Source organism: Rhipicephalus microplus, chromosome 3 (assembly GCF_043290135.1).
Source record: "Rhipicephalus microplus isolate Deutch F79 chromosome 3, USDA_Rmic, whole genome shotgun sequence".
Lineage (NCBI taxonomy): Eukaryota > Metazoa > Arthropoda > Arachnida > Ixodida > Ixodidae > Rhipicephalus > Rhipicephalus microplus.
The window spans coordinates 1667501-1694226 of record NC_134702.1 but is presented as its reverse complement, the minus strand read 5'-3'; the positions used below and the strand labels follow the sequence as shown (position 1 = coordinate 1694226).

The 26726-nt window shown below is 44.0% G+C and overlaps 1 protein-coding gene across 15 annotated transcripts in view; it reads left to right on the top strand.

Moving 5' to 3' along the window:
• Nucleotides 1-26726, top strand: part of Srrm234 (Serine-arginine repetitive matrix 2/3/4) — a 357763-nt gene that overhangs the window by 194928 nt on the left and 136109 nt on the right. For all 15 annotated transcript variants that reach the window (XM_075888712.1, XM_075888714.1, XM_075888713.1 and 12 more), the window contains 3 exons: nucleotides 270-437; nucleotides 15378-15437; nucleotides 15493-15537. In XM_075888712.1, the coding sequence (XP_075744827.1) occupies nucleotides 270-437; nucleotides 15378-15437; nucleotides 15493-15537 (273 nt within the window). The remainder of the gene's footprint in view (nucleotides 1-269; nucleotides 438-15377; nucleotides 15438-15492; nucleotides 15538-26726) is intronic.

Here is a 26726-nt window from a genome sequence, read left to right as displayed (position 1 = left end):
ACCAAAGAATATCTTGACAGCTGTTTCGCCAGAAGCAGTTATTTTTTACGTCCTAATGAACGGAGTATGTAATATTCTGGAATTTTCCGTTAGTCTTTTTGTGGGAGAGGGCTCCGAGAGTTTTTGACCTAGCAATAAATGTGAAAATCTGATGGAGCAAAGTCGCGCTGTCCCATCTATAGCATTGTTTCCCATAATACTCCAGGCAGTTCAGTGAAGCATGCCGCTGCAAGTTCACCAACATATTTATTTTTGTTTTGTGCATGCAGTGTGAAAGAGACGCACCAGATGGCAGAGGCCAACCACGAGAAGAATGCCAAGCTCAAGGAGGCCTTGGGCATCAGCAGCTTTTTTGTGGAAGGCAGCTCCTTTGACCCAGACCGCAAAAACCGTGAGGCGGCAGCTGCTCTGCACAACAAGCAGCAGCAGCTACACAGGTAAAGGTTGGCAGTGTTTGCTTGCCGTCCAACTTGGATTGCTCCTTTGGCGTGAAATCTATATATGTATGCTGTGTGTATTGTTTTAGAAGCTTGCTCGCTTCTTATGGCATGTCCCTTGGCTAGACCAATGTAACCATTACATGCCTTTTTATGAAGTAGGGAAGCGAGCTACCCACTACACATTTGCAAGGAATTATGTGCACTTGAGTTACCAACGAGGCAAGCCCGTGAAGCAGAGGTGGCACGACGCTAGCGGCAGCAAGATGACCTCGACTTACAACTGCAATCTAGATTCTCTCGCCACATACTTCACCGACCACAAAATTATAATTTTTCAAAAGAAAATGCGTCCCATCAGTAATGTAATTTTTGTATACAATTGCATCGATATCTAAATAATTACACCTTGTGTATATATGTCTACATAATTTCATTGAACATTATTTACGTAAGTGTATAATCAATCACACATATATGAATGTGCCACATTTTTATTTGATGGTTAATTGATATGTGGGGTGTAACGTGTCGAAACCACCATATGATTATGAGAGACGCCATAGTGGAAGGCTTTGGAAATTTCAACCGCCTGGGGTTCTTTAACATGCACCAGAATTTGAGCACACGGGCCTACAGCATGTTCGCCTCCATCGAAAGTGCAGCCGGTGCCGCCGGGATTTGATCCCGTCACCTGCAGGTCAGCAGCCGAGTACCTTAGCCACTAGACCACTGCGGCGGGGCACTTTTTATATGATGGTAGAGGACTTGTACAGGCAATTCAGATTCTTCCGATCAATTTCGAGCAAGCTCTTCCATCATTGTTCACTTCGTGAAGATGAGTGGAATTTTTTTTTCTCACTAACTGATCATTCATTAATAATAATCATTTTCATGTATGCCATGTTTTGTGTGTCTATTTTGTATTAAGAAATTGATATTGATGCAGAAGCCTAGTGCACTGAAGCACCTAAGGGCAAAGTCTGGTCCACCAGACGAAACATTTGTGAAAATGTACAGTGCCAAATAAATAATGGTCTTTATCACATATATATATATATATATATATATATATATATATATATATATATATATATATAATGAATAGAAGAGGCATTGTGGTTATAGCGCCTGAGAGCTAGTGAAAGGGGAGATGAAGAGGAAGCGACAACAAGAGACTGTGACACAGTAACGTAATTTATATGCTTGAATGCACTACATGCAGCCAACAGTATATCGGTCAAACAGAAGGCCCTTTTTGATTATGATTTAACAATCATGAATCTCACGTTAACGCATTGCTGAACTTGCCTATATCAAATGTGTATCTCCCTGGTCACTTTTTTAATAAGCTCAAGGCCACGTTACTTGAGTCCGGCTTTCGCTCTAATTGTGACAGGGAAGCCCGGGAATCCTTTCTAATTCACAAGTTTGATACCATCGCATCTAGTTTGAATCAATGTGCTAGCAAATTTACTTGTCTTTCACTGTAATCCACCTGTTTAAAAAGTGTATTTGTTCATTGAGCTGTGACGATTTTGTGCCTTTGTGTTTTTTTAGTGCTGTTACCTTTCCAATTTTACTTTTCCTTTTTATTGTGTATCAGGATCGTCATTGCACCACTTGCATCACCGATGGTCTTGATGTGGGCATGTATACGCAAATGCAATGTTGCTACACATTTCATTCTGATGAAGCTCGGACCTCGATTGAAAGGTCAATAAAACTGCTTCGCACATGCGTGCTTGAATTTTCTGCATGCGTATATATGTACAGTAGAATCCTCTTAAACAGAACTCGAAGCGGATCCATAAAGCTGTTCCATTTATCAGAAGTTTAATATAGGCAAAGTACACTTATTTAGTGAACCAAGACCTTTATTCAAATTGCACAAACCTCACCTTACTCGTGAGGATGAGTAGGAAAAAAAAAAGGAGGGAAGAGTGGTTTGTTTGGCAAGCTTGAGTTGTTTTTTCACAAGGTACGCACCCATTCCTGACAAACTAGCTAGGAATTTCGGACAAGCCTCATGCTCGAAATAGCGCTGCAAAAGTTCCAACAGCTTCTTTAGCTGATTGGTCTGGTAGCACCACTGCACTGTCAGTATTTTCATCACATTAATCGCTGAAGGGTTGATCCTCAGCGTGCACTTCTGTAATCATTTTCTTGACAGTCTCTTCACGACAGGTAGGAACATTTTCATCAATTCATTTATAGTCCAGCAGCATGAAAGTGGTAGAGGGTACGACCTGACTGAATACTGTCTCAATGTCGGCATCAGCAGGGCTTTCTTCTTCATCAGGTACTGCTTTCTTGGGCTTGAAAGCCAGCATGGTGAAAGAATTTGTGTATTGTTGTTGCCTTCACTTGCTCCTATGCAGATGCCAAAATGTGGATGGCTGCCAATAAATCTACGCTGTAGCATTTCCCGCTGCCTGTTCTACGCAGCATTTAATGGAGCAATTGTCTGCTGAACTTTAATGTTCTGAATAACCCCTTGATCCATTGGCTAGATCACTGCCATTGCATTGGCTGGCAAGAACTCCAGAGTGATGGCTTGTAGTACTTGAACCTGACCGTGGGCTGGGGAATTATCCACGATGAAGACAACCTTCCTGCCTTGCCTCGTAAATCTTGGGTCTTCCTCCCGAAGCCAGTTTTCGAAAATGGCCATGGTCATCCACACTTTTTCGTTCCCATGGTACGCAACGGGAAGGTGTCGAACGCCTTTGAAACAACATGGGTTCCTTGATTTTCTGTTACCAACAGCTTAAATTTCTCATCTCCTGCCATGTTTGGACCCACCAGCACAGTGATGTGATCTTTATTGCGGTTTCCTCCACTACAGGCTTCGCCTTTGAAGGTGAGAGTCTTTGATGAAAGCGCCTTATAAAAAAGACCCATCTCATCGACGGTGAGGACATCTCATGGCTCAAAGCTCGTCAAAATTTTCGTTAACTGCCCCTGTTGCCAGTCGGTGCAAATGTCCCTGTTTACTGCACCACTCTCACTTGAGATTGCTTTGAAGACTAGGCCATGGCGTGTTTTGAAGCGGCTGAGCCATTCGTCGCTTAGGACAAAGTTCTTAACACCCATTTGCATGGCGCGTTCTCTCTCGAGCTTTCTGCTCGAGAATCGGTCCGCTTATGGGCAAATTGGAACTCCGTGCATGCTTGAACCACAGAAAAAGAACTTTTCTAGTTGTTCATAAGGCGTCGTCCGCATCCGTTTAGATGTAAAGGTCCATTCTTATCAGTGCCTTCAATCTTTTCTCCGTCTTTCCAGATCCGCGACAGCGTCGGTTTCAGGATGTATTTTTTTGCCACCTCCATCTTGGACAGGCCGCTTCGATAGAACTCCTGAAGAATTTGCAGCTTTTTTTTCAAGTGAGAGTGTATGGTGCGGTCGCTTCCTTTCCATCAGGCCGAAAGAACACCGTGATCCACCACACTTCGCCGCACAAATAGGCCTAACGCACTATTGACTCGCCCACAGAACACCTACTGGTTTAGAGAACAGAAACTGTACCTTTGGGTTGTTGTATCAAAATAACATGCAAATACGTAGCGGTGGCATACTGAACTTCACTTCACTTTATTACCTTAAAGACCCCCTAGAGGGGGTATTACATAAGGGGTGGAAAACATACATTAAATATAATACATATGCAGGATGGGTACAAGTATGAACAGAGGTAACCAATACAGAAATAAAATAATACATGTGCAGGATCAGTATACATATTAACAGGCGTAACACCTTGCCAAAAAGAAAAGAAGACAGTGAGAACCAGTGGCACAAAAAGGAACAATGTAATGTATTCAAATTGAAAAGAAACGAGTGACATTTTGTGTAAATGTTGAGTGGCACATTATGGTGGCGACATCAGTGGAAAGGCCATTCCAGTCGGAAGCTGCACGAAAAAAGGAGGCGGAAAATGTCGTGGTACGGACGCGTGGCCGGCCGTTATGAAAGGAATGAGTGGTGCGATGAGATGTGCGGGCAGGAGGCAAGATATAGGGCGGGTGGCCCTATATCTTGCCTCCGGCCCGCACATCTTTATAAGCTTTATATATAGATTTATAAGCTTGTAGATTTACAAGAGGGGGAGCATGACGTAAGTGCCGCTTTAAGAACCCAAGCGATCTGTTAGCTGATGATATGATATTGGTAATGTGGACGCGCCATGATAAATCGTTACTCAAAGTGACTCCCAACTACTTGTATGTGATGACATTTTCCAATGCAACTTTACCGATTTGATAAGAATAGATGAGGGGGCTGCGCCGACGGTGAAACGAGAGGGACTTGCATTTATTAGGGTTTAGTGTCATTAGCCAACGTTTTTACCAGTTAAGCACATGGTTAATGTCATCTTGTAATGAAACTTGGGCTGATGTGTTAGTAATAGTACGATATATAACGCAATCGTCTGCAAACATACGAATATTGCTGGATACATGAAAAGGTACATCGTTAATGTATATTTGGAATAATAGGGGTCCAAGAACAGATCCTTGCGGGACGCCTGATGTTACTGCCAGAGGGTAAGAGTTATGTCCTTTAACGGTAACGAATTGGTAACGATTAGTCAAAAATTCTCGAATCCAAGTTAAAATGTTAGGGTCTAAGTTTAATTTCGAAAGTTTTAACATCAGGGGGTTGTGGGGTACTTTGTCAAATACCTTTGCAAATTCAAGAGAGATAGCATCAGTCTGTATGTTATTGTCCAGGTTAGTGTGCAGATCATGAACGAAAAGGGCAAGTTGGGTTTCACAGGAAAAATTTTTACGAAATCCATGCTGTGCAGAATGAAAAAAGTTATTAGAGTCCAAGAAGTGCATGATTTCGGTGTAAATGACGTGCTCTATGAGCTTGCAAGGCACGCTTGTTAAAGAAATGGGGCGATAATTGAGAGGACATGATCTATCGCCTGATTTGAAGACTGGAATGACCTTTCCTATTTTCCGTTTATTGGTAGGTTACCTGTGGATAATGACTGACAGAACAATTGTGATAAGTATATGGCAGGCATGTGCTTGGTATTTTTCAGAAATTTTGAGGTGATATTGTCTGATCCCGCTGAAGAAGAGAGATTGAGTTTGTCTATTAAGGATATTATTCCGGAAGCGACGAAATCAATACTGGGCATTACAGAGAAGATGCTAGACAGAAAAATCGGAAGGAAACTGTTAGTTTCGTCTGTGAACACGGAAGCGAATGCTGAGTTAAATACCTCTGCGCATCAGAATCACTAACTTCTTCGCCCGAAGGATTATTCAAAATAATACCTGGAATTCTCTTAGGGTTAACCACCTCCCAAAATTTCCTAGGGTTATTTACCAAGATCTTTGAAAGATCAGTATGAAAAAATGTTCTTTTTGCGGTTCGAATGGCATTATAATAAAAGGTTTCAGCTTCTTTATACTTATCCCATGCGCTGGCGATAGCTGCATGTTTAGCTGCACAAAAAAATCGTTTTTCCTTATTTTCAAGTCGCTTTAAATGTTTAGAAAACCATGGATTTTGTTAATTAGAACGGATGGTGGTACTGGGAATAAACTTGTTTGTTAGCTCCTTAATTTCATCTTCGCAAATTGACCAGTTATCGTTCACTGATCGTTCTCCTAATGTTGTTTCAAAATGAGATAGGAAGGCTTCGAGTTCAGCGTTTATTGCGTTGTAATCCCCCTTGTCGTACAGACGTATAGTTTTACTGCATGGTTTGCGTAGTTTAGGGATGAATTCAAAAACAGCATAAATAACTTTGTGGTCGCTAATCTCGGGAAGATGTGTAACATGTGACAAGCTTTCAGGTTTAGGTGTCCGTATTAGATCCACAGTATTAGAGTGGCCTGTTATTAATTGGTTGGCGTCTTGCCAATCGATGTCAGGAAAATTAAAGTCAATAAAAAGTAGGATATGCGCAGTAGGATATTTAGTAGTTATGTAGTTGAGTATATCGTTTAAATCTTGTGCGAAATTTGGGTCATTGTCCGGTGGCCGATAGCACACACTTAGCAGAACTGTCTCCGGTACAGCGCGGCAGACTAACCACAGAATTTCCAGCTTGCAAGGGACATTTATCAATGAACAGGATAACTGCTTATTGACAGCGATAAGTACGCCACCGCCACGTGTTTGTTTCCTGTCTTTCCGGAAAACAACAAACTCTGGCAATTTGGCAAGAACCTCACTATCTGTGACGTCATCCTTCAACCATGTTTCTGTGAGAACCAGTATGTTGCTGTCCGATGTTGATACAAGGTTTGATACTGTGTCGCGTTTTAAAGGAAGCTACGTATATTAGTGAAGATTACAGAGAAGGAAAGGCTTGTTTTAGGTCTTGTAACATTAACACGTTTTGTTTGTTTTTTTGGACGACGAGGCGATTGCTAGGAAATTTCGTTTACAGTTTGGGAATGTTCGTTGAAGACGTATCTTTTTTTACCAAGAAACAAAGTCTTGTACAGCACGGAGAAGGGCTCAGATTTCGTACGGGCAAATTCAACAAGATGCTTTCGGGCTTTTCGAACGGATTCGGAGAAATTTTCCCCGATACTGTAATTAGTACCTTTTAGTTTGCATCCATTCGAGAGAATTTCCTCTTTGGTTTCAAAAAAAGTGAATTTGGCGCTTATAGGCCACTTGTCCCACGTAGACCCGTCGCTACACTTGTTCGTTCTACACGATGGCATTCTTTACCGACGCAACACGAGCGCCGAAGGACCAGAGCTACTACTTGTAGTTCCTGCGACACTCCGTTCCGCTGTACTTGAACAGCTTCACGACGCCCCAACCGCGGGACATCTCGGGGTCACGCGCACGTACGATCGCGTGCGGCGTAGATTCTTCTGGCCAGGCCTTTACCGTTCTGTGCGCCGATACGTTGCTGCATGTGAGTCCTGCCAGCGCTCCAAACATTCCACCTTGCCACCAGCTGGTCCGCTCCAACCAATAGACATACCCAGCACCTCCAGGAAATGTCACGGGGGTGAGAGAATGAATGAAATGAATATATTTACAAAATATACAGGGAGAGTTAGAGGCAGCTGCAGCCAAGATGGAAGAACAGCAGCAACAACAACACGAGCACGGTCGCTTTCATCGTCTTCGTCGTCTATGATGCTCTTTCGTTGCCGATGTCGTGTAACAATATAAAAAAAACATGACCACATCCAATGAACACAATCTTTTTATTCACGACAGCGTTCACCTCTTTGAGAAAGCAATGCTGGAAGTGCTCATCACCTTTATGATTCATTATTTTAGGAGCACATTGAATATATGTGCAAGGCTAAAGCGATTGAGTGCAGCCCTATGAGCTTTGGCAAATCTTTTTGTAAACTTGTATCAGCTAAACACAGTTAAGACAAAACAGTTTTGGGTGTTCGCAAACTGTCACAAGACCCAACTAAATGTCAGAAATCCTGTTGATGCCCCTCACTGCGGGGGTGTTCATTTTTCAATAAATAATTTCTGAGGATTCACATGCCAAGTATGAAGTGATTGTGAGTCATACAGCAGTGGGCAAATTTAGATTGATTCTGGCTTCCAGGAGTTCAAACAAATGACACTGTAGCCTCACAGGAGACAAGACTGCTTGTCGAAACATTTGCTTTGACACCTTATGGTTAGAGATTTTTCATATCTTCAAGCTTCCATCTTTTAAAGGTCAGTTTAGTTCACCTGTATCAATCGGAACTGGTTCACAGCTGTGCACGAGAAGTTCAGAACATGTGCAGCACGAGTTCAGCAGTGCGGCATTACAAGTGAATGACAAGGTGCCGACAAGGTGGAATCCTTATTTTTGTTCGCTGGCACATAATCTTCTTCCTCTCTACAGCTTAATTTATTGTGGTGCAAACATAGTGGCAAAACACACCACGATTGTAGAGGTGGGTATGGTACCTACGTCTAATGCTATGTTGTTTGTTAAGCTGTGCGTGCCCCTACTGGTGATCACTTTAACTTGAGAGTTTCCGGGGCCCGACTTGCTGAATTCGCTCCCACAGCCTCAAGCGAGAATGGCTACTGGATTGGCTTGTCTTGATAACAAGGTGTTGCCATGGTTGTGAGACTACCTTTGGCATGAGCGAGTCTATGCTGTGTTTAGAGTTTGCGCCGTCTAACCGTAGGTGACCAATAAGCACTGTTTCGATTAACCGATGAATTTTACTGCGCAACACATAGAAATCCAGCCATATGAGCTTGTTTAGTTCCGTTAGTATGGCATTTTCGTTTAAGCGAGTTTCGTTTACAGTCGAAACCCGCAATAACGAAACCTCGCGAGTACGAAATCCCCACGGCAACGAAATATTTACGTATTCCCGGTGAACGTTCATAAAAGCTTATGTACTTCGTATCTCGCGGCAACGAAATGTTTTTGGACAGCGATCCCGCATTAACGAATTTTCTACAACGGTGCGGGCCTTATTTTATTTTTCGGACCAAAGGTTAACTGTCGAAAATATGCTCGTATGCGTGTTATGCGCAATCGAGCGCACCGCCTCTGTAAAAGGTGACGACTCATTTCAAGTAAAATTCAAGCATCAAATGGGTATTAACAATGAAGAAGCTTCTGTTTGCTGCAAGAAATGCCTGCAACCACGCTACTTCATTCATTGTAGGTTTGCATCTAAAAACGGGCGGCGGTCCCTGGAAAAAAAAAAGTCCCTGGAGAACTGTTAAAGAATTCGAACAGGGAGCATGGCGCGCTCCAGGTCAGTGAAGATAGCATCATCCCGGCGTTCTCTGCTGTATGTGTTCCTGCATACTCTTCAAGCATCAAAGACAATGACAGCGCGTTCGACGCATTGGTGGAGCCCTTTCGTCTCGGTTGCATTAATAACACATTGGTGCCCCACTGCATAGTGTCACTCGTTCAAGGACGCATAGGACTATGGGCGGTAAACTGTTCAGCTGAGTCGATGGTTCTACCAGGAGGACTGAAGCTCGCCGTGTTCAAAACATACTCACCTATGGCAGTGGCTGCCCTCAGTGATGCTTCAGATGGGGCATCACTGAGTGCAGCCACTAAGACAGCGGTTGTTAGAGCTTTTAAACCACCTCGTTCAGTGAAGGAGCATCGGAGCTTCTTGGGCTTCCGCTCTTACTTTCGCCGATTTATTCCAGCATTTGCTGAATTGCCTTTCCCCTGACCTGTCTTCTTCTCCAAGGCGCTTGTTTTGAATGGACTCCTGATTGTGAAACTTCTTTCAACCAACTAAAGTTCCTGTTCACGTTGCAGCCTATCCTTTGGCACTTCGATCCTTCTGCGGCGACTGAAGTTCACACCGACGCAAGCGGCATTGGCATAGGTGCGGTCTTGGTACAGCGATGTAATCGAATGGAACACGTGATTGCATATGCCAGTCTCACATTAAGTAAGCCGGAACGCAATTACACTGTAATCGAGCAAGAATGTCTCGCACTCGTCTTCACTGTGCAGCGATTCCGCTCATACCTGTACGGTCGTTCTTTCCAAGTAGTTACGGATCATCATTCTTTGTGCTCGCTTATCCACCTTCGGGATTTGTCAATACTTCACGGTATCGTACAAGAGCGGCAGGAAACACGCGGACGCAGACTGCCTTTCGAGGATGCCACTTGATGCCACAGTTCGCGACGCTGACAATTTCGATCATCTCATTGCGTCTCTGGGGCCAACCTTCCTAGATAAGGCGACCTTTGAAACTGAGCAGCGGGAGGACGTGAGCTTGAATTCATTATTCGTGATCGCAGAAGCATCCGCTTCGGAAGGCCGCTTTTGCATTTGTGATGGTTTACTGTACAAGAAAGCCATCTCCTTCACCGGTGCCCGCTTTCTGCTGATGGCTCCAGAGGTATTACGTTCATCTGTTTTGCACGCCATGCATGATGACGCTACTTTGGGTCACTTGGGGACGACGCGCACTCTTCATCGTACACAGGAACGCTTCTACTGGCCGTGTATGCGCCAGTCAGTCGAGTTTTACGTGGCTAGTTGTACGCAATGCCAGGCACACAAATCTCTCTCAGCAGCTCTGGCCGGACATCTATAATCTGTGACGCCACTGAGTTCTTCGTTTGAACAAATTGGCATTGACCTTGTGGGTCATTTTCCACATTCATCGAAAGGCAACAGATGGATTGTGGTATATGTTGACCATCTTACTCGGCACTACAAGACGGCTGCCCTGACATCTGCGACGGCTGGTTGAGTGTCATCCTTCCTTCTCCATTCTATCATACTACGTCATGGACCTCCCCGCGTCATCATAAGTGACCGTGGGCGTCAATTGACGATAGACGTTGTTGAACAACTTGTCCGTATGTGTGGCTTGGAACTCAAAACACTCTACTCCTTGTCAACCGCACACGAATGGTCTTGTCAAGCGAACAATTCGAACACTGGTGAATATGCTTTCTATGTACGTTGCTCCAAGTCATAAGAACTGGGACGATGTTTTGCCATTCATCACATATGCATTTAATATTGCCCAACATAAGACCACCGACTACAACCCATTCTTTCCCCTCTATGTTTGGCCCCCTCCCCCCCTCCCCCCCTCTTTGTACTCTAAATACAATATTTTCCTTTTCTGATCGGTACCAAGCAGAAATCTCTCTAGCAGAAACTCTTTGTCTCGCCGAAGAAGCTCGTCGCTTTGCCCATTTACGCACAATAGCCTCGCAAGACAGATCGAAAGTTCGTTATGACAGCAAGCACCGGCAGGTCGCGTATAATCCGGAAGATTTCATGTTGGTGTGGAAGTCTTTGTGCAAGCGTGGCTTGTGTCAAAAACTGCTTGCGCACTACATGGGACCTTTTGTTGTCCTTGACCGCCTGAGCGCCGTCGACTACGGCATTGCATGCCTTATAGCTCATAGGAGACGCTCCAGCAAGACAGGAGGTCCCGCATGTCGCTTGCCTGAAGCCTTTTAGTCGGCGCTCCGTCTGCGAGGGGGCATGTTACACTGCGTATGCCAGACTAAGAAGAAGGAGAAGAAGGGAAGAGGGTGGAAGAAGATATCTCTTGCATTCTGGTCCCGTACGGCTCATCATCCGAACTGTGTACCAATAAACCCCAAATGCCGGCTGTGGACATGACAATATATATTAAAACATATTTATTAGGGGGAACTTGTGTCCACAACGCTAAGTGACTATGGTCGTCAAAGTCCGAGCTAGTCTAATTCCAGATGTCCAACTGTCTTCTTCTTTGTCACCAGAGCACACGAGCACGTGGCGCATGTGAGCCCCGTCTGGCATGGTGCTCGTCCCACGATAGTCATGGCGCCATACTTGAACGCAGCTAACCTGTCACGGCATTATCCCCCTCCTCAAACGCATCGTCCCGATGCTTTAGACATTGAAAGGATGCATGCTCACTCCCTCTCATTTTCCAACGATCTGTTGTGATAGGTCTTCACGCGGACTGCGTGTACTGCTTTCGTGGGATTGTGGCATGTTGAGCTCTCGTGTCCAGCAGATCTGGTTTTATAAGTGATGTCGCTGATACGGTGGAGTACTTCATAAAGGCCGAAGTATTGGCAAAGAAGCTTTTCAGATAGTCTGCGGCAGCGCACTAGGGTCCATATTCACACTTTGTCACCAGGCTTATAAAGTGCGTCACTGCGCCACTTGTTATATCTACTAGAATCGACGCGTTGTTGGCGGAGTATTCTGTATCTTGCCATTTGTCGTGCTTTCTCTGCTCTTTGCAAGAAGTCATCTAGGTCAGGTGGATAGCTGTTTTCGTCTCGTAGGGGCATCATGGCATCCAATGGGGTAGTTACTCGTCATTAGAATGACGAGTAACTACCCCATTGCATTGCAGTGTATTAGGTCTGCAGTAAATGCTGTTCCCTAATCCGTAATAATGACGATTGGCGCACCATGTCTGACGGCTATGTTGTTGACAAAGAGCTTGAAGACTTCGGCAGCTGTTGCAGTGTACAGAGGGTCAGTCTCAGTGTAACAGGCCAGATAGTCTATTGCTTCGACCGTCCACTTCTTGCCTGCAGACGATGTCGGGAAAGGTCCTAGAAAGTCCACGGCTGGCTTGTTGGAATGAGGCATCAAGATGGTCTAATGGCTAAAGAAGGCCGGCTGGTTTTACGGGTGGAGTTTTGCCAAGTTGACATTAATGACAAGTTTTCACATAGAGCTGCACTGATGCGAGCAACGAATCTTGGCGAATCTTCGGCTGACACCCATCTGTCCATGTGTTGGCTCGTTGGGACATGCACGCAGAATTTCTTCTCGCATGGCTGTAGGTAGTAAAACTAGTAAAAAGGTTTCGCCATTATGTTTGAAGTCCCTCTTGTAAAGGACACTTCCTTGAAGATGGAATGTAGTAAGCCATCTAGAGATATGCGAGGGACTTAAACGGTGAGAATTCGCAGGGGCTGTATAAGCACCAGCCAATCCTGGTCGTCTCGTTGTTGTGTAATTTCTGATGCGTGACAACGCCTAGAAACGGGAAGTCTTCTTCAGACACACTTGGATTGACGAGGGTGCGTTACAAGCAGTCCGCATCGCTGTGTTTTCTCTTTGTATGCTACAGTAATGTCATACTCCTGCAGCCTAAAGCTTCATTTTCCTAGTCGTTCTCACAGATCCTTGAGATTTGCCAGCCAGCATAGAGCATGGTGGTCACTAACTGCTCTGAATGGTCTACCATAAAGGTAGGGTGCAAACTTGCTAATTGCCCAGATGACTGCGAGACACTCTTTTTCAGTTGCAGAGTAGTTTGTCTCAGCTTTTAAGAGTTTGCGGCTGGCATAGGCTAACGCTCTCTCTTGACCATTCTGCCACTGGACTAGGATGGCGTCGAGGTCGACATTGCTTGCATTGGTATGAACCAAGGAGGTTATACTAAATCTTCTGGAGTGGCGGTCCCGCATACCCGCCCATGTCTCGAAGTGAAGCCGCGGCGGCCATATTGCTCAGGGCAGAAGGAGGCGACGCCTGTTTTGAAGCGCCGTGATGCTTGCCGTGCGTTTCGTTATTGCTACTAAAGCACCTGTTTATTATTTTTAGTAGGCGAACGAATGTGGAAAGGACTTTAATGCACATCTATATATATGCACATCTATATATATGATGCTTGACCATGAGCCAACTTCTGGCACCAGTATAACAGTCCTTGATAACCCTATTCAGCCAATTCTAACACATCGTTTAGGGGGTAGGGGGGCAGATCTGAAAATCGCGTGTGCGTCAGGTACAAATTGGAAATGGCTCTCTTCACGGTTCATTGACGGATCGCATACTATGGTGGTAGCAGCTCACTTGTTGTTGACATCCCTGGGACCTTATCATTCACTTGCAGCTGCTTCGCAGAGTTACTAGGACGACCTTTGTGTTCACAATTTCAAACATCTTACAGTATAGATCAAGTCGCGTGAATTCTTCCTTGGATCAAGGGCCCTGTAGTTCATGAGCTGTTTCTAAGTGAACAGCTCTCATTGGAAAGTACTAGCTGCGTCACTTTTGCTTATCTTCAACCCTAAGGCAGACCCTGGGCAGAGAGAGGCCAACCACATGGTGTGGGTCATTACTGTCTAGACCATGAAATTGAGCTGGCTGATTTTGTGACGCCACGCACCACACAAATGCTCGAGGCGCCTTTGAACTTTCCAGGCCTTTGATTCCAAGCTAGCTGAAAAAGGATTAACTGGCTCATAAAGTACCAGGCTTCTTCATTGTGCAAGTGAAGTGGCATGTGCCAGCAGTTGCTGCGTTCTTTTTGGTGGTATGCTTTGTTATTACAGCACATCAATGCTTATCAGCTTGAGCAGATAGGCCACATATACCACGGAGCCAGCAGGGTCATAAGTTATTTACCTGCATCCAGCAGGTGGTACAAAGTTGCCTCGTGTGTTTAGGTGCAAACCATTTCCCATCTGCACCTTCCACGAGGTGTCATAGTGTGTGCCAATCACAAAAGTTAGTAGGACATGGATTTTGTGAGTGGCTATATCTAGCCTGGCGTTCTAGTCTGTGCCTCAAGGTGCTTCAAAGACAACACTTGTAGCCCCACCGCGGTGGTCTAGTGGCTAAGGTACTCGGCTGCTGACCCGCAGCCGAGTACCTGCTCTACCGTGGAGATGGTCTTATAGAAAAGTACGCTTCCATGGAGCGTATATTTTCTGGCTGTTCTATATGCAGCTTGTTTAGTTCAAACTTGGCAGAAGCGAAATATATTGTGTACATAATCTATGTCTGCACTCGCTGAATGAAAATGAAAGTGCAGCTACTATTATTACATGTGCCGTGTGCTGTGGATACACAGCAGAGTGCACCTCCAGCAGACTTTGTTTTCAACTGCGAACACTTTCGACTATTTTATAGCAGTTGAAACCAGTAATAAAATTTGTACCTACAATCCATTCGATCACATTGCAGTTAGAAGCATTTACAAGTAACGTGCATTTTGAGGGCCTTTCGGCAGTTTTATGTTTAAATCAAGCAAGCAAAGAAAGGAATGTGTTTTTTACGAAGTGTGCATGCACAATACAATGCATTATTGTTTCATTTAGGGAGATGTTGTGGTCTCTTAGTGATAAAGGTCTGGCTGAAAGCGGCATTAATTGAATGAACGAAGGTTTATGTATTACATGCTGGAGATGACACGACTCCCATCTTTTTCTTTGTTTTCTTTGTCATCTTGAGAATCGCATGCACATTCAAACTAGGGCTTTTGGTTGTTTTCTTTTTCTTTGAGCACAATCATGTGTTCGTTAGAATTGTGGGCATGTTTCAGCAAATGCAAATGTTGTAGGCCCGTGTGCTCAGATTTGGGCGCACGTTCAAAAGCCCCAGGTGGTCTAAATTTCCGGAGCCCTCCACTACAGCGTCTTTCATAATCATATGGTGGTTTTGGGATGTTAAACCCCGCATATCAATCAGCAAATGCATAAGCTGGTTAAATGGAGGTTTTTGTCTTCCAGTCTTGTTCCCGATTCGGACAGCTCTCCTGAACAGAAGTGTAGGAAGAAAAAAAGCAAAAGGCGAGTGACCATCTCAATTGTGCTTTGCCTGGGATTGACTGTTCTAAATGTGCAGGAGTCCTGTGCCCAAGAAAAAGAAGAGCTCAAGGAAGCGTGCAAGGCAAGTGCTGAAAAAATTCTTTGTGTCTTACAGTGATGTAAGTGCTGCTCCGATCGCTCCAAACTTTTCCAAAAGAAATGCTGCTCCAAAGTGCGACATTTTACGCCAACTGCACTGTTTGTATACTAGCTGGATACTAGCATGCAGCATGTTTAATAATAAATATAAATATTTATTAGATGCTTAAGTGATGCTTAGACTTCAGGAGTCATTAGGAACATGCATCTGCTTCGAAAACGCCGATAGCAATCCTAAGCTATACCATTTTTTTCTGCTCCACAATCTGCTCCAAAAAGCAAAATGTCACTTCTATCACTGGTCTTAGGTGGTGCAGCACGGACCTATGTACAGAACCAGCTATAATGCATTTTGTTTTTTTTTTTTTTCAGAATTCTATTGCTCCATCTCCTTATAGAATACTCTATTGTTCAATCTCCTTATAGAATACAGGTACCACTTATTGTGCAGTCCCATGAGATTTTAATGTGGTTGCTTCAGAGGAAGAAAAAAAAGTGAGTGCTTTTCAGCAGGGAGAACGTCAGCATTTCAAAAGAAGAGGGGGTGCACAGGGTGAATGGTTGTCTAGGTGCCAGGAAAGCTTTTGCTATCTGTGTTTGGGCCACTTGTTCAGCTTGTGCTCTGCGTTATCACTTTTTGGTTCTGCTGTTTTCTGCCGGGAGAATAATTGCAGCATTGTACAGTATAGTATCACACTTAGGACCTTGATTTCTGGTGAAATAACGATGCTTTAAGATTGAGCCTTTGCCACTAGTAGGCGGACGTGCCAGCTTAGCCAACTTTTGCTGGAGAGTTGCTGTAGCTGTTCTCCTGACTGTAAGCTGAAACTTAGTTGCATGTGTGATGTCTCTTTAGTGCAAAATCTTCTACGACCACGTCTGTACTGTCCATCACAAGCTTCCCACAACAACATGCCAAGTTACAAGAAACCTTACACTAGGCCTAACAAGTGCCAGGCACCTCGGTGGTTGTCATTGCAGACGATCTAATTTGGGGTGTGGTGCCAAGCCAACTAAACATTTCGCATGTGTACTTGGCAGGGTTGACACATCTTCAACGAAAATGAAGGTGTGCATGTGCAAAACACCAGTAGTGGCTTACAGGGGCCACTGTGTTTGACACCGTACATATGCTTGGAAAATCGAGAAAGCATGTGAAACTTCAGTTGCCATTAGACGCATTTGGTGCACACACGCATTCTTGTGTTAACGTTAATGGTATTTATCCCATAATGTATCTTGATATTGTCACACCATCGCACAGCAAGTAAGTGACAAGCACAAGAGGTGGTGGTGCCACAGGGGGGATAGCAAAAGGAAGGAAGGAATAAACTTTATTTTGTATCTGGCATGTTAGTAGGCTGGTGCTGCATTGTTTCTTGTGGTTACCGACAGCCGCAATGAAGCGGCTTTTGTGTTTGTAACAAGCGGCATCTACGAAGGCCGCTTCTTTGTTGTTTCCGTAGCTCTTTGTCATCGTATTGGTTCTGCTCAGCCTTCTACCTGCATTGTGCACGGGATGCATGTTTTTAGGTAACGGAGGCACGGTGAGCTTAGCCCGCATGTCACGAGGAATGTCGCATTTGGTGCCAAATTTTTTGTGGTAAGTGATGCCTCATTATTCCAGAATGTATCTTCCAGTCTTGGTTTTAGGGAGGTGCTCGTACTGCGCAATAAGTTGCGCCTCTGTCAGTTCCTCAAATGTATTATGTAAACATAGCTCTAAATGACTCTCTGTACTTGTGCTTTGCATGAACCCTAGCGTTTGTAGATTTTTCTTACGAGGCTGTTTAATTTCATTTTTTCTGCTGCGAACCATCTATGGTATGCTGAAACATATGTAATGTGGCTGATGACAAACGCGTGGATGAGCCTTATGACATTTGCCTCTTTCATGCCGCTATGCTTATTCGTAATTCTTTTGATTAGGCGCATTGTTTGAGTAACCTTCACTTCGATATTGCATACCGTTTCCCCGTTGGTGCCTTTGGCTTCTATTATTAACCCCAGTACCCTTATTTTGTCGACAATGGGTATGGTGTGTTCATCTCGTGTTTCAAGTTGTATGTCTGTGTAGGTATGTGTGTTGTGGTGCTTGGGAGGTCGGCCTTTTAATGTTGGTCTATATAGTAGCAGCTCAGACTTTCTGGCTGAGCACGTGAGACCATTTCGTTCTAGGTATTGCTCTACCGTGTCGATCACTTCTTGTTAACGTTCTTCAATTGACGCATCGCTGCCACCACTTACCTACAGAGTAATATCATCTGCATATTTTGTATGGTGCAAACCTTCTAATTTTTTTTATCTACTTGGGAGGCCAGTTACGACTAAGTTGAATAATATAGGTGATATCACCGATCCTTCGGGTGTTGGGGTAGCCCAAGAGTTGCAAGCTTTGCTAGTTGATTCGTATATGTTATGGCAAATTGGTGTGAATGACAGGGCAGAAAATAACTGGACGAAGTGCTGGCTTTCGATGGGTTTGTCATTGAAGATAGTAGGTTAAGACAGAGAATTAAACATGCCTACACTAATGGGAGCCACCATTGCTACGTGACACCATCTGGTGGGAAAAAGAAAAGTGTTCCACACTTGTAGGTCTGGCTACAAGCAGCATTGGTTGCCACTCCCATGTTTTCATACACAGCAGTCAGTGGATGGGAGAGAGACCAGTGCTAAAGCTCAATCAGTAGAGCATAGTATGCTATCCCGGCTGCGGCGGCTGCATTTCCGATGGAGGCGGAAATGTTGTAGGCCCGTGTGCTCAGATTTGGGCGCACGTTAAAAAGCCCCAGGTGGTCTAGATTTCCGGAGCCCTCCACTACAGCGTCTTTCATAATCATATGGTGGTTTTGGGACGTTAAACCCCACATATCAATCAGAGCATAGTATGCTGTTTCCAAAGGTTGTAGGTTTGGTCCCTACTGGCAGCAAAGTTGTTTTTTCATTCATTTTTTATTCCTTTACATTTGTGTCATGATTACTACTGCACTCCAATTAACCCTTTACCACACAAGTGTCACAAATTGGCAACACACTGAAACTCCGAGTTAGCAAGTCACAACATGTGTTGCTTTAATACCAGCTGTGAGGTACTCACGGAGAACGTAGCTTTCAGCTTGAAAAATTTAGCACTGTCTCATGTAAGGCATTCCGTGCTGGAACAAAGTGTTGTGTAGCTTATGGCAAAGAGCAAAGCACGTGCAACTGCTCCCTCTTCTTCGTTCTTTCTCGCTTGAGTCACGCAAGTTCAATGTTCCATAATTTTGTTTATTATTACGATAGCAATTATATGGACACTTCCAGCTTATTTTTTGCCATCGCCGTCATGTTTGACTTCTGAAATGTAAGTCCAGCTCATCGCTTCCCAGTTGCAGTGCCACTTTTCTTAAAGTACGAAAACTTTCTGACAAACGAATCAGGCATGAAATGCATAAATCAACATTGCAAGTGTACCTTCGTGCTAGAATAGCCCCCAAGGGTATGACACTCTCCCTCACACCATCCGCTACAAATCTAGGTGAACACGACCAAATAACATGAAAAAACGTCCTCCTTGAGGCATCTCTTAAATTAACAGAAATCGCTCTTAAGTACAGTGATAAGCAGGTAAAGAAACTGGTCGCTATGACCAACGCCATTCTCCGCCACAACACTTTATCGAACGAAGAAATCACGCAATTAACAGAATTCGAACAGAATAAATACCAAGCCATCATGACCACAAAAATTCATAAACTCAAAAGAAACCATGTGCCCAAACCCGTGTTCCCTGATATAGTTCCTTATCACTACAACACCACCACCCAGGAAATCACCAATAGTACAAACGAGCACCCATCTAGGAACACACCCTGTGACACTGTGGTTTTAAACTTATCGGACACGAGCTTGTCACCTGACGAAGAAAAACTGCTATCTAAGGGACTAAGCTTCTGCCCCACCACAAAATTTTTTGATGGATTCCACTTCCTCCGAGACTTCGACAACTTCGCTCGAAGCTTAAGGTTGCGCGAATATTTCTAGGACAGGCCTTCTAACCACGAAACAATTCACCGTCGTAAATCAAATGATTGGACACCGAACAGTAATCGAGACAAGTGCTTGGACCTTTATATCACCGCAGTACAGAAAGATATAGTACACGAATACCACAGACAGAAAGTAAACCGAGAAAACTTGACAAAATCTGAAAAAATAAGTATGAAAAATTTGGCATCTAGGACAGACATAACAATAAAACCCGCTGACAAAGGAGGAGCAATCTTAGTCCTTAATACAACCAACTACTTACAAGAAGCATACCGCCAACTAGACGACTCAAGATTTTACAAACGCCTCCCAGGTGATCCAACAGACGAATACAAACGTATCATATCAACAGAACTAAAGAAACTGTTGGATGCAGAAAAGATAACCAACACTGACCACAAACTGATGCAAGCAGCATACCCTCATCCAGGTCGCTTCTACATCCTCCCAAAAATTCATAAACCCGGTAACCCAGGTCGACCAATCATATCAGGCATCGGTACAATAACTGAACCCATATCGGGGTACGTGGACAAACTAATAAGCCACATTCCATGCACCCTTGCGTCGTACATAAAAGACGCCACACATTTTCTTCGAGACATTGCAGGTCTGTGTGTGCCGAAAAACTCGTACTTGGTTACTCTTGATGTCTCTTCATTGTTTACAAATATTCCTCACGATGACGGCATAGCTGCATTACAAAACATGTACAAAAATCATAGACAGTCTAACACCCCAGATTTCTCTGCCATCACTACTTTGACGAGGATGGTCCTCGAATTAAATTCATTCCAGTTTAGCCAAGAGTATTTTCGACAAATCAGCGGGACCGCTATGGGCACCAAAATGGCACCTAATTATGCCAACATATTTATGGGAAAGCTAGAATCTGAATTTCTTGCACAAAGTTCCTTAAAACCAATGTTATACAGAATATACATAGACGGCATCTTTCTTATTTGGACCCGCAGCGAGGACGAACTTCTCAGCTTTATCGACACTAACAATGCTGTACATCCAAACATACACTTCACACACACATACTCGCAAGTTACCGTAAATTTTCTTGATTTTACCATAACAATAGAAGAAAAGCTCTCTACAACCCTATATCGCAAACCAACAAATCGACAACAATACTTTCATTACCAAAGCGATCACCCTCGCCACTGTAAAAATAGTATTCCATACAGCCAGACTCACCGGTTTAAGCGAATCTGCTCTAGAGACGCTGACTTGACACGAGATCACAGAGGCTAAAACGTATGCTCGAGAAACAAAAATACCCCCCACATGTAATTAATGACGCTGTTCAAAAAGCGAGAAAACTAAAGCGTGAAGACTTACTTATGAAGCGACCACCACAAGAAGACCCACAACGAAGAAACCTCTGCTTGACTTACAGCACAAACTTCCCCAATGTGAAGAAAATCCTTAAACGACATTACAACATTCTGGAACAAAGTGAACGTTTGAAAAGCGCATTCCCATCCGCTCCAGGCGTCGTTTACCGACGACCACGTAACCTCAAAGACACCCTTGTCCACTCCCAAATTAACACATCACCCCCCAATAATTCATGCCGCCCTTGTTTAAAGCCACGATGTCTTGTATGTAAGGCGATGCGAGAAACAGACAAAGCAACCAGCACGCAATCCAAGTTTTCGATTAACATACGAGGAAACCTAACATGCGATTCTTCTAATGCGGTATACCTACTCGAATGCAACGTGTGTGGTATGCACTACATCGGACAAACAGAAACACCATTTAGGATTCGCTTCAATAATCACAGAGCCCACGCGAAATCAGCCCTAAGTCTACCTCTATCAAAACATCTCAATCTTCCCGACCATGCATTCGACAAACTATCAGTAACGCTCTTAGAGACGGGATTTAAATCAAATCGAGAACGTGAACAACGAGAGTCTTACCTTATTTACCGATTTAACACCCTCGATAGAGGAATAAATGAGAATCCTGGTACACTTGCAGGAATTAAAGCATTAGAAAACAAAAACTGCAACAATAACAATAACGGCGCGGAGTAGTTAAAGGCTCAGAACCAAGTGCCGTTCATTCCGGCGTACCACAAGGCTCCGTACTAGGCCCACTGCTCTTCCTTATATACATTAATGATTTACCGTCCTGCATTACCTCCAATATTCATTTATTTGCGGAAGACTGCGTAATCTTCCGAGAGATAACTTGTGATGGCGATATTACCTCTCTTCAACATGATCTTAACTCCATTTCTCTTTGGTGTAAAACATGGCTCATGGAATTAAACAATAAGAAATGCCAATTTTTACGTGTTTCGAGAGCGAACCATCAACTTCCAAACTATTACCTTGATTATTTATTAACAAACTATTACCTTGATTTATATTAACACCCCTCTTCAATCCGTGACAAACTATAAATACCTTGGGGTGCATATAACAACTGATCTGACCTGGACTGTTCACTGTAATTACGTCATTAAAAATGCTAACCGAATGTTAGGTTACCTCCGCCGCAACTTTTCAACGGCCCCTTCTTTCTTGAAACTTCTTCTTTACACTACACTAATACGACCTAAACTTGAATATTCCGCTGCAGTATGGGATCCTAGTCATGCCAACCTAATACACTCTCTTGAAATGGTACAGAATAACTCAATTCGTTTTATACTTTCTAATTACAACAGGACAGCTAGCATAACAGCCATGAAATCTAGCCTCAACTTACCTTCACTTTCATCCCGTCGTAAAATGTTTCGTCTCTACTTGTTTCACAAGCTGTTTCATCACACATCGCTGCGGGACGATTTTATCTTGCCTCCTAGTTATATGTCACCCCGGCTGGATCATTCCCATAAGGTCGGGTTGCCTTCTTGCCAGACTCGCGCCTTTTCTCAGTCTTTCATACCTCGCACCTCTGAGGACTGGAACCGGCTTCCCGCATCAGCGGCAACCATCGTAAATCACCTTCATTTCAAAAGTGTGTTAGCTAGTTATGTGCAATTACAGCCAACAAAGTATTGTAGTACCCGATGCTGTGTTGTTCCTGTACAGTATTTATTTTCTTGTCGTTTTTTCTGTCTTGATGTAATTCTCATCATTCCCGCGTTTTCGTTTGCTATAAAGCCTGTTAGCTAACCTGTATAATTAAGATCTTCTGCTCGATGTAAGATTCGCCGCTGCATTTTGTAAAAATTTTTTTGTCTTTTCTTTCGCAACCACTCCCCTCTGTAATGCCGTTTGACCCTGAGGGTATTGCAAATAAAAAAAATTAAAAAATAAAAATAGTAACTGAGTTCACGGCACTGCAGCTGCGAAGGGCACTGGACAACCCAAAACAATTCCAAGTGTAACTACTCTTCCTAAGTGCAGCTGTCGTCTGTTTTGTGTTTTATTTTACTACCCAATCAATTGTGCCATGCATGACATGCCCAACAGCAACCCTGTGCACAGCCGGGAGGCCCCCACTACACGCGTAATCCAGAAGCGGGCAAGGAATTCGCATTGCACCCGCTTGCCAGCCTCTACCGCAATACGGGGCACCCCTCTTTTTACGACGAAATGTTGACAGGGCGCAGAGTAGTTAAAGGCTCAGAACTTCCTAAAATGCCCACTTACCAGCCTCTGCCCCCGTGTGCTCAGATTTGGGCGCACGTTAAAGAACCCCAGGTGGTCGAAATTTCCGGAGCCTTTCACTACGGCGTCTCTCATAATCATATGGTGGTTTTGGAACGTTAAACCCCACAAATCAATCAATTACCAGCCTCTGCCACAATACGCGGCACCCCTCCTTCTACGACGAATTGTTTACGGGACTCCGAGTAGTTAAAGGCTTAGGACTTCCTAAAAACTCTTTTTTGCCCCACACCGAACCGCCAGTGCCAGGAGGCACCGTTTGATCGGGAGGAATGCGTTAGTGAAAGGAAACATACACAGACAGCTGACATCAGAAAGGTGAAGGGGAGAAGGGGGAGAGAGATGAAGGGGGAAGTGGAAAGAAGAGTGGAGGGGGGAAGTGGAAGGAAGAGTGGAAGGGGGGCGCCCGAGGGGAGTCCACCGTATATTATTTTTCTGTTCTTCTTCTCTTTTTTCTTCTTTTTCTTTTCTTTTTTCTTTTTTTTCTTTTTTTTTCCTTTTTTTCTTTTCTGTCTTTTTTCCTCTTTTCTTGCCCTCTGATTTGAGATTGTAGAAAGCTGAGCACCAACAAACTGTATCTTTAATCCTGATGAAGGCTAGACTCTAGGCCGAAACGTCGAAATAAACCACGTTGTGACCGCTCACGGAGGATCTACTAGACTATATATATATATATATATATATATATATATATATATATATATATATATATATATATACGCAAACCTGGAACTTCGAAGCCGGAAGCTGCCCACTACATCAGCAATGCCTGATCAGACGACCGAGCAAGGCACCACCCAGCAAAGCACGGCCCAATCTCAACTGGTCATCGTGCCTACTACCCAGCACCTCCACCACTTTGCAAGGGGGTTTATTAGCGACGCCAGGTAATAGGCAGACAGCCGGTACAGAAACAAATGCTCGGACAGTCCAGTGTCTACAGCTCGTGCTCACGCTTCGCACTCAGCAATGGTCCCACTATCATTGCCTTGCGAATTCCCCACTACAATATATATATATATATATATATATATATATATATATATATATATATATATATATATATATATATATATATATATATATATATATTGTAACGACACCGAGAATCACAGAGCCAACAACATGGTCGCCATGACTGTTTATGTCTGTTCCTCTTCCTCCACCTCCAAGGACTGAACCCTTGTCTTTTCTTTTCCATCTTCTTCCAGACACTTCCCCGTTTTTTTTTCCTTCACCCTTGCTGGGGTGATAGCGAAGAACGTTGCTTGCAGCAGCGAATTGAAGTTGTCTCTCATTAAAGTAACCTATGGTCCTGAGCACACCTTGCTGTATCAGTATCTTGATGACTCTGAAAAGCCCAAGAATTCGTGTGTTCATACTCGACAGACCCTTCCGCACAATCACCAGATCGTTTAGGGCAATATTTGGCCTGTGTTCTGGGTGTCGCTTCTCGAATCGGATCTTCATCGCCCTTCGGTACCTGCTTTGTTCTTCGTTGGTTTTGTGTTGTTCAAACAATTCCAGTTTGTCGTCGATTCCAAGTTTTTTTGGCTGGCAACATTGGAACTTCACCGTGAGCAGAAAAGTGTGGGCTGCAGCCAAAGCTCGCAGTGTGTGTCCTGTTGTGGTGTGCAACAGCCGCTTCTAGACAGCATTTCCACCCGCCTTTAAACGTTGGGTATATGGAGATGAGTGTCTTAATGTCACAGATGACCTTTTCAACCATTTTATTGGCCTGCAGGGGAAAGGGAGGGCAACGGCGTAGCGTAACACACCGACTGTCTGCCCATTGCTGCAGCTTCTTACTCGAGAATGTTGGTCCATTGTCCGATATGAGAACTTTCAGCTGTGAAAACATCGCTCGGCCAAGCAAAGCTATGACGCTGTTAGTGTCTTGTCCAGGGCACGCCGCTACCATATTCATGCACTGATTTATGACAATCGGGAAAGACTGTGCCTTGCAACTTCAGCACTTCTATTTTTCAATTCCGCAAAGTCCACGTGCACAACTTGGAAAGGTTTCTACGAGTGGATTGGCAAGACAAGCTCATCGGGTCGAGGCAGGTATTTGGCTTTGGTCAACTGACACAAGTGGCATGACTTGACATATTCCTTGTCTTTCTTCATGTTTTTCCATGTGAAGTGCCTGAAAATTTTGTTACAGGTCTGCCAAAAACCATCATGACCACCTGATTTCGGATTGTTATGATGCAAGTGAAGAAATTTTTGAATCAGTGTCTGCAAGTGGAGAAATTTTTGAATCAGCCAAATGGAAGTCTGTTGTACTCATACACCTCAAACGGTGTAATAAACACGGAGAGCCTGTTCATTTCTCCTTGTAGAGGCACTTGCCAAAATCTTTTGCAAAGGTCAAGACGAAAGAAAACTTTGCAGCCTCTGGTTTTATTAAGGATTTCGTCAATATGCGGCATTGGAAAAGGGAAAAGGTCAGTTTGTTTGTTTATCTGTTTCTAATCACTGCAGAGACAAAATGTACTGTCCTCTTTAGGTGTGATGATTATAGGCAAAGCAAAAGGAGACGTACAATGCCGTATAACGCCGGCATGAAGCATTTTCTGTGGCTCTCCTTTCAGCCAAAGCTTCTTTTTTCTCGACATGTTATAGGCCTTTTACTTTACTACTGTTGTATCTTGCAGCTCGAATGGAACTTCAAACTTTTAGGTCGCTTTTGGGTATCCGCCTACGCAAAGCAATTTAGGATCCATGCGAACAACATCTGCGGCAGTGGGCTTACGGGGATAATCGCCCGCGGCTGTGAAGGTTGGCCAGCTGAGGGTCATCTTGCGTGGTAACTTGCCCATCCCAATAGAGACTGCAATAGAGACTGTACGTATAACTGTACGGGACAGGAGAAGGTCATGTTTCACCCCGTGAAAAACCAATGCTTTTACCATAGCGCTCTTGCCTTGACACGTAATAAGGATGTCTACCCATTCATCATGCACTTGTTTCTTTCCATCTTACCCATGAATGATGACAAGACAATCCTTCCTTACATTCAACTCGGGAATAACGCTCTTGTTGACTACAGTAATAGATGCTCTGCTGCCAACGAGAGCTTTCACATCTTTTCCATTAACTTGCGTAGACACAAATAAACTTGCGTAGACACAATGGTCAGAAAGAAAAATTCTTTTTTTTGTATTTTAAACAAGATATTGTCAGACATTCCTTTGATTATTGCATTGTTCTTTTTCTGTCTCGTGTTGTATTTCACAGGTGAATCCGGTTTGCTAAGGGTATCTCACCATCCAGGAGGTTGAAGGGTTTCGGGCGTACTCGTCCCTGTCGCCGTAGAATGTGGCTGCCGGACCAACAGCTTTATGACCTGTAGTAGCTCTTCGGGGGTTTGAGGTCTTCCAAGATGAATATGGTGCTGCATGCATTTAGGAAGTCGCAATGTTATGAGGCACACAAGTGATGAGTCGGAGAGAGCAGGATCTGCTGCATCCAATAGCCTCCATTTCTAAAAAAA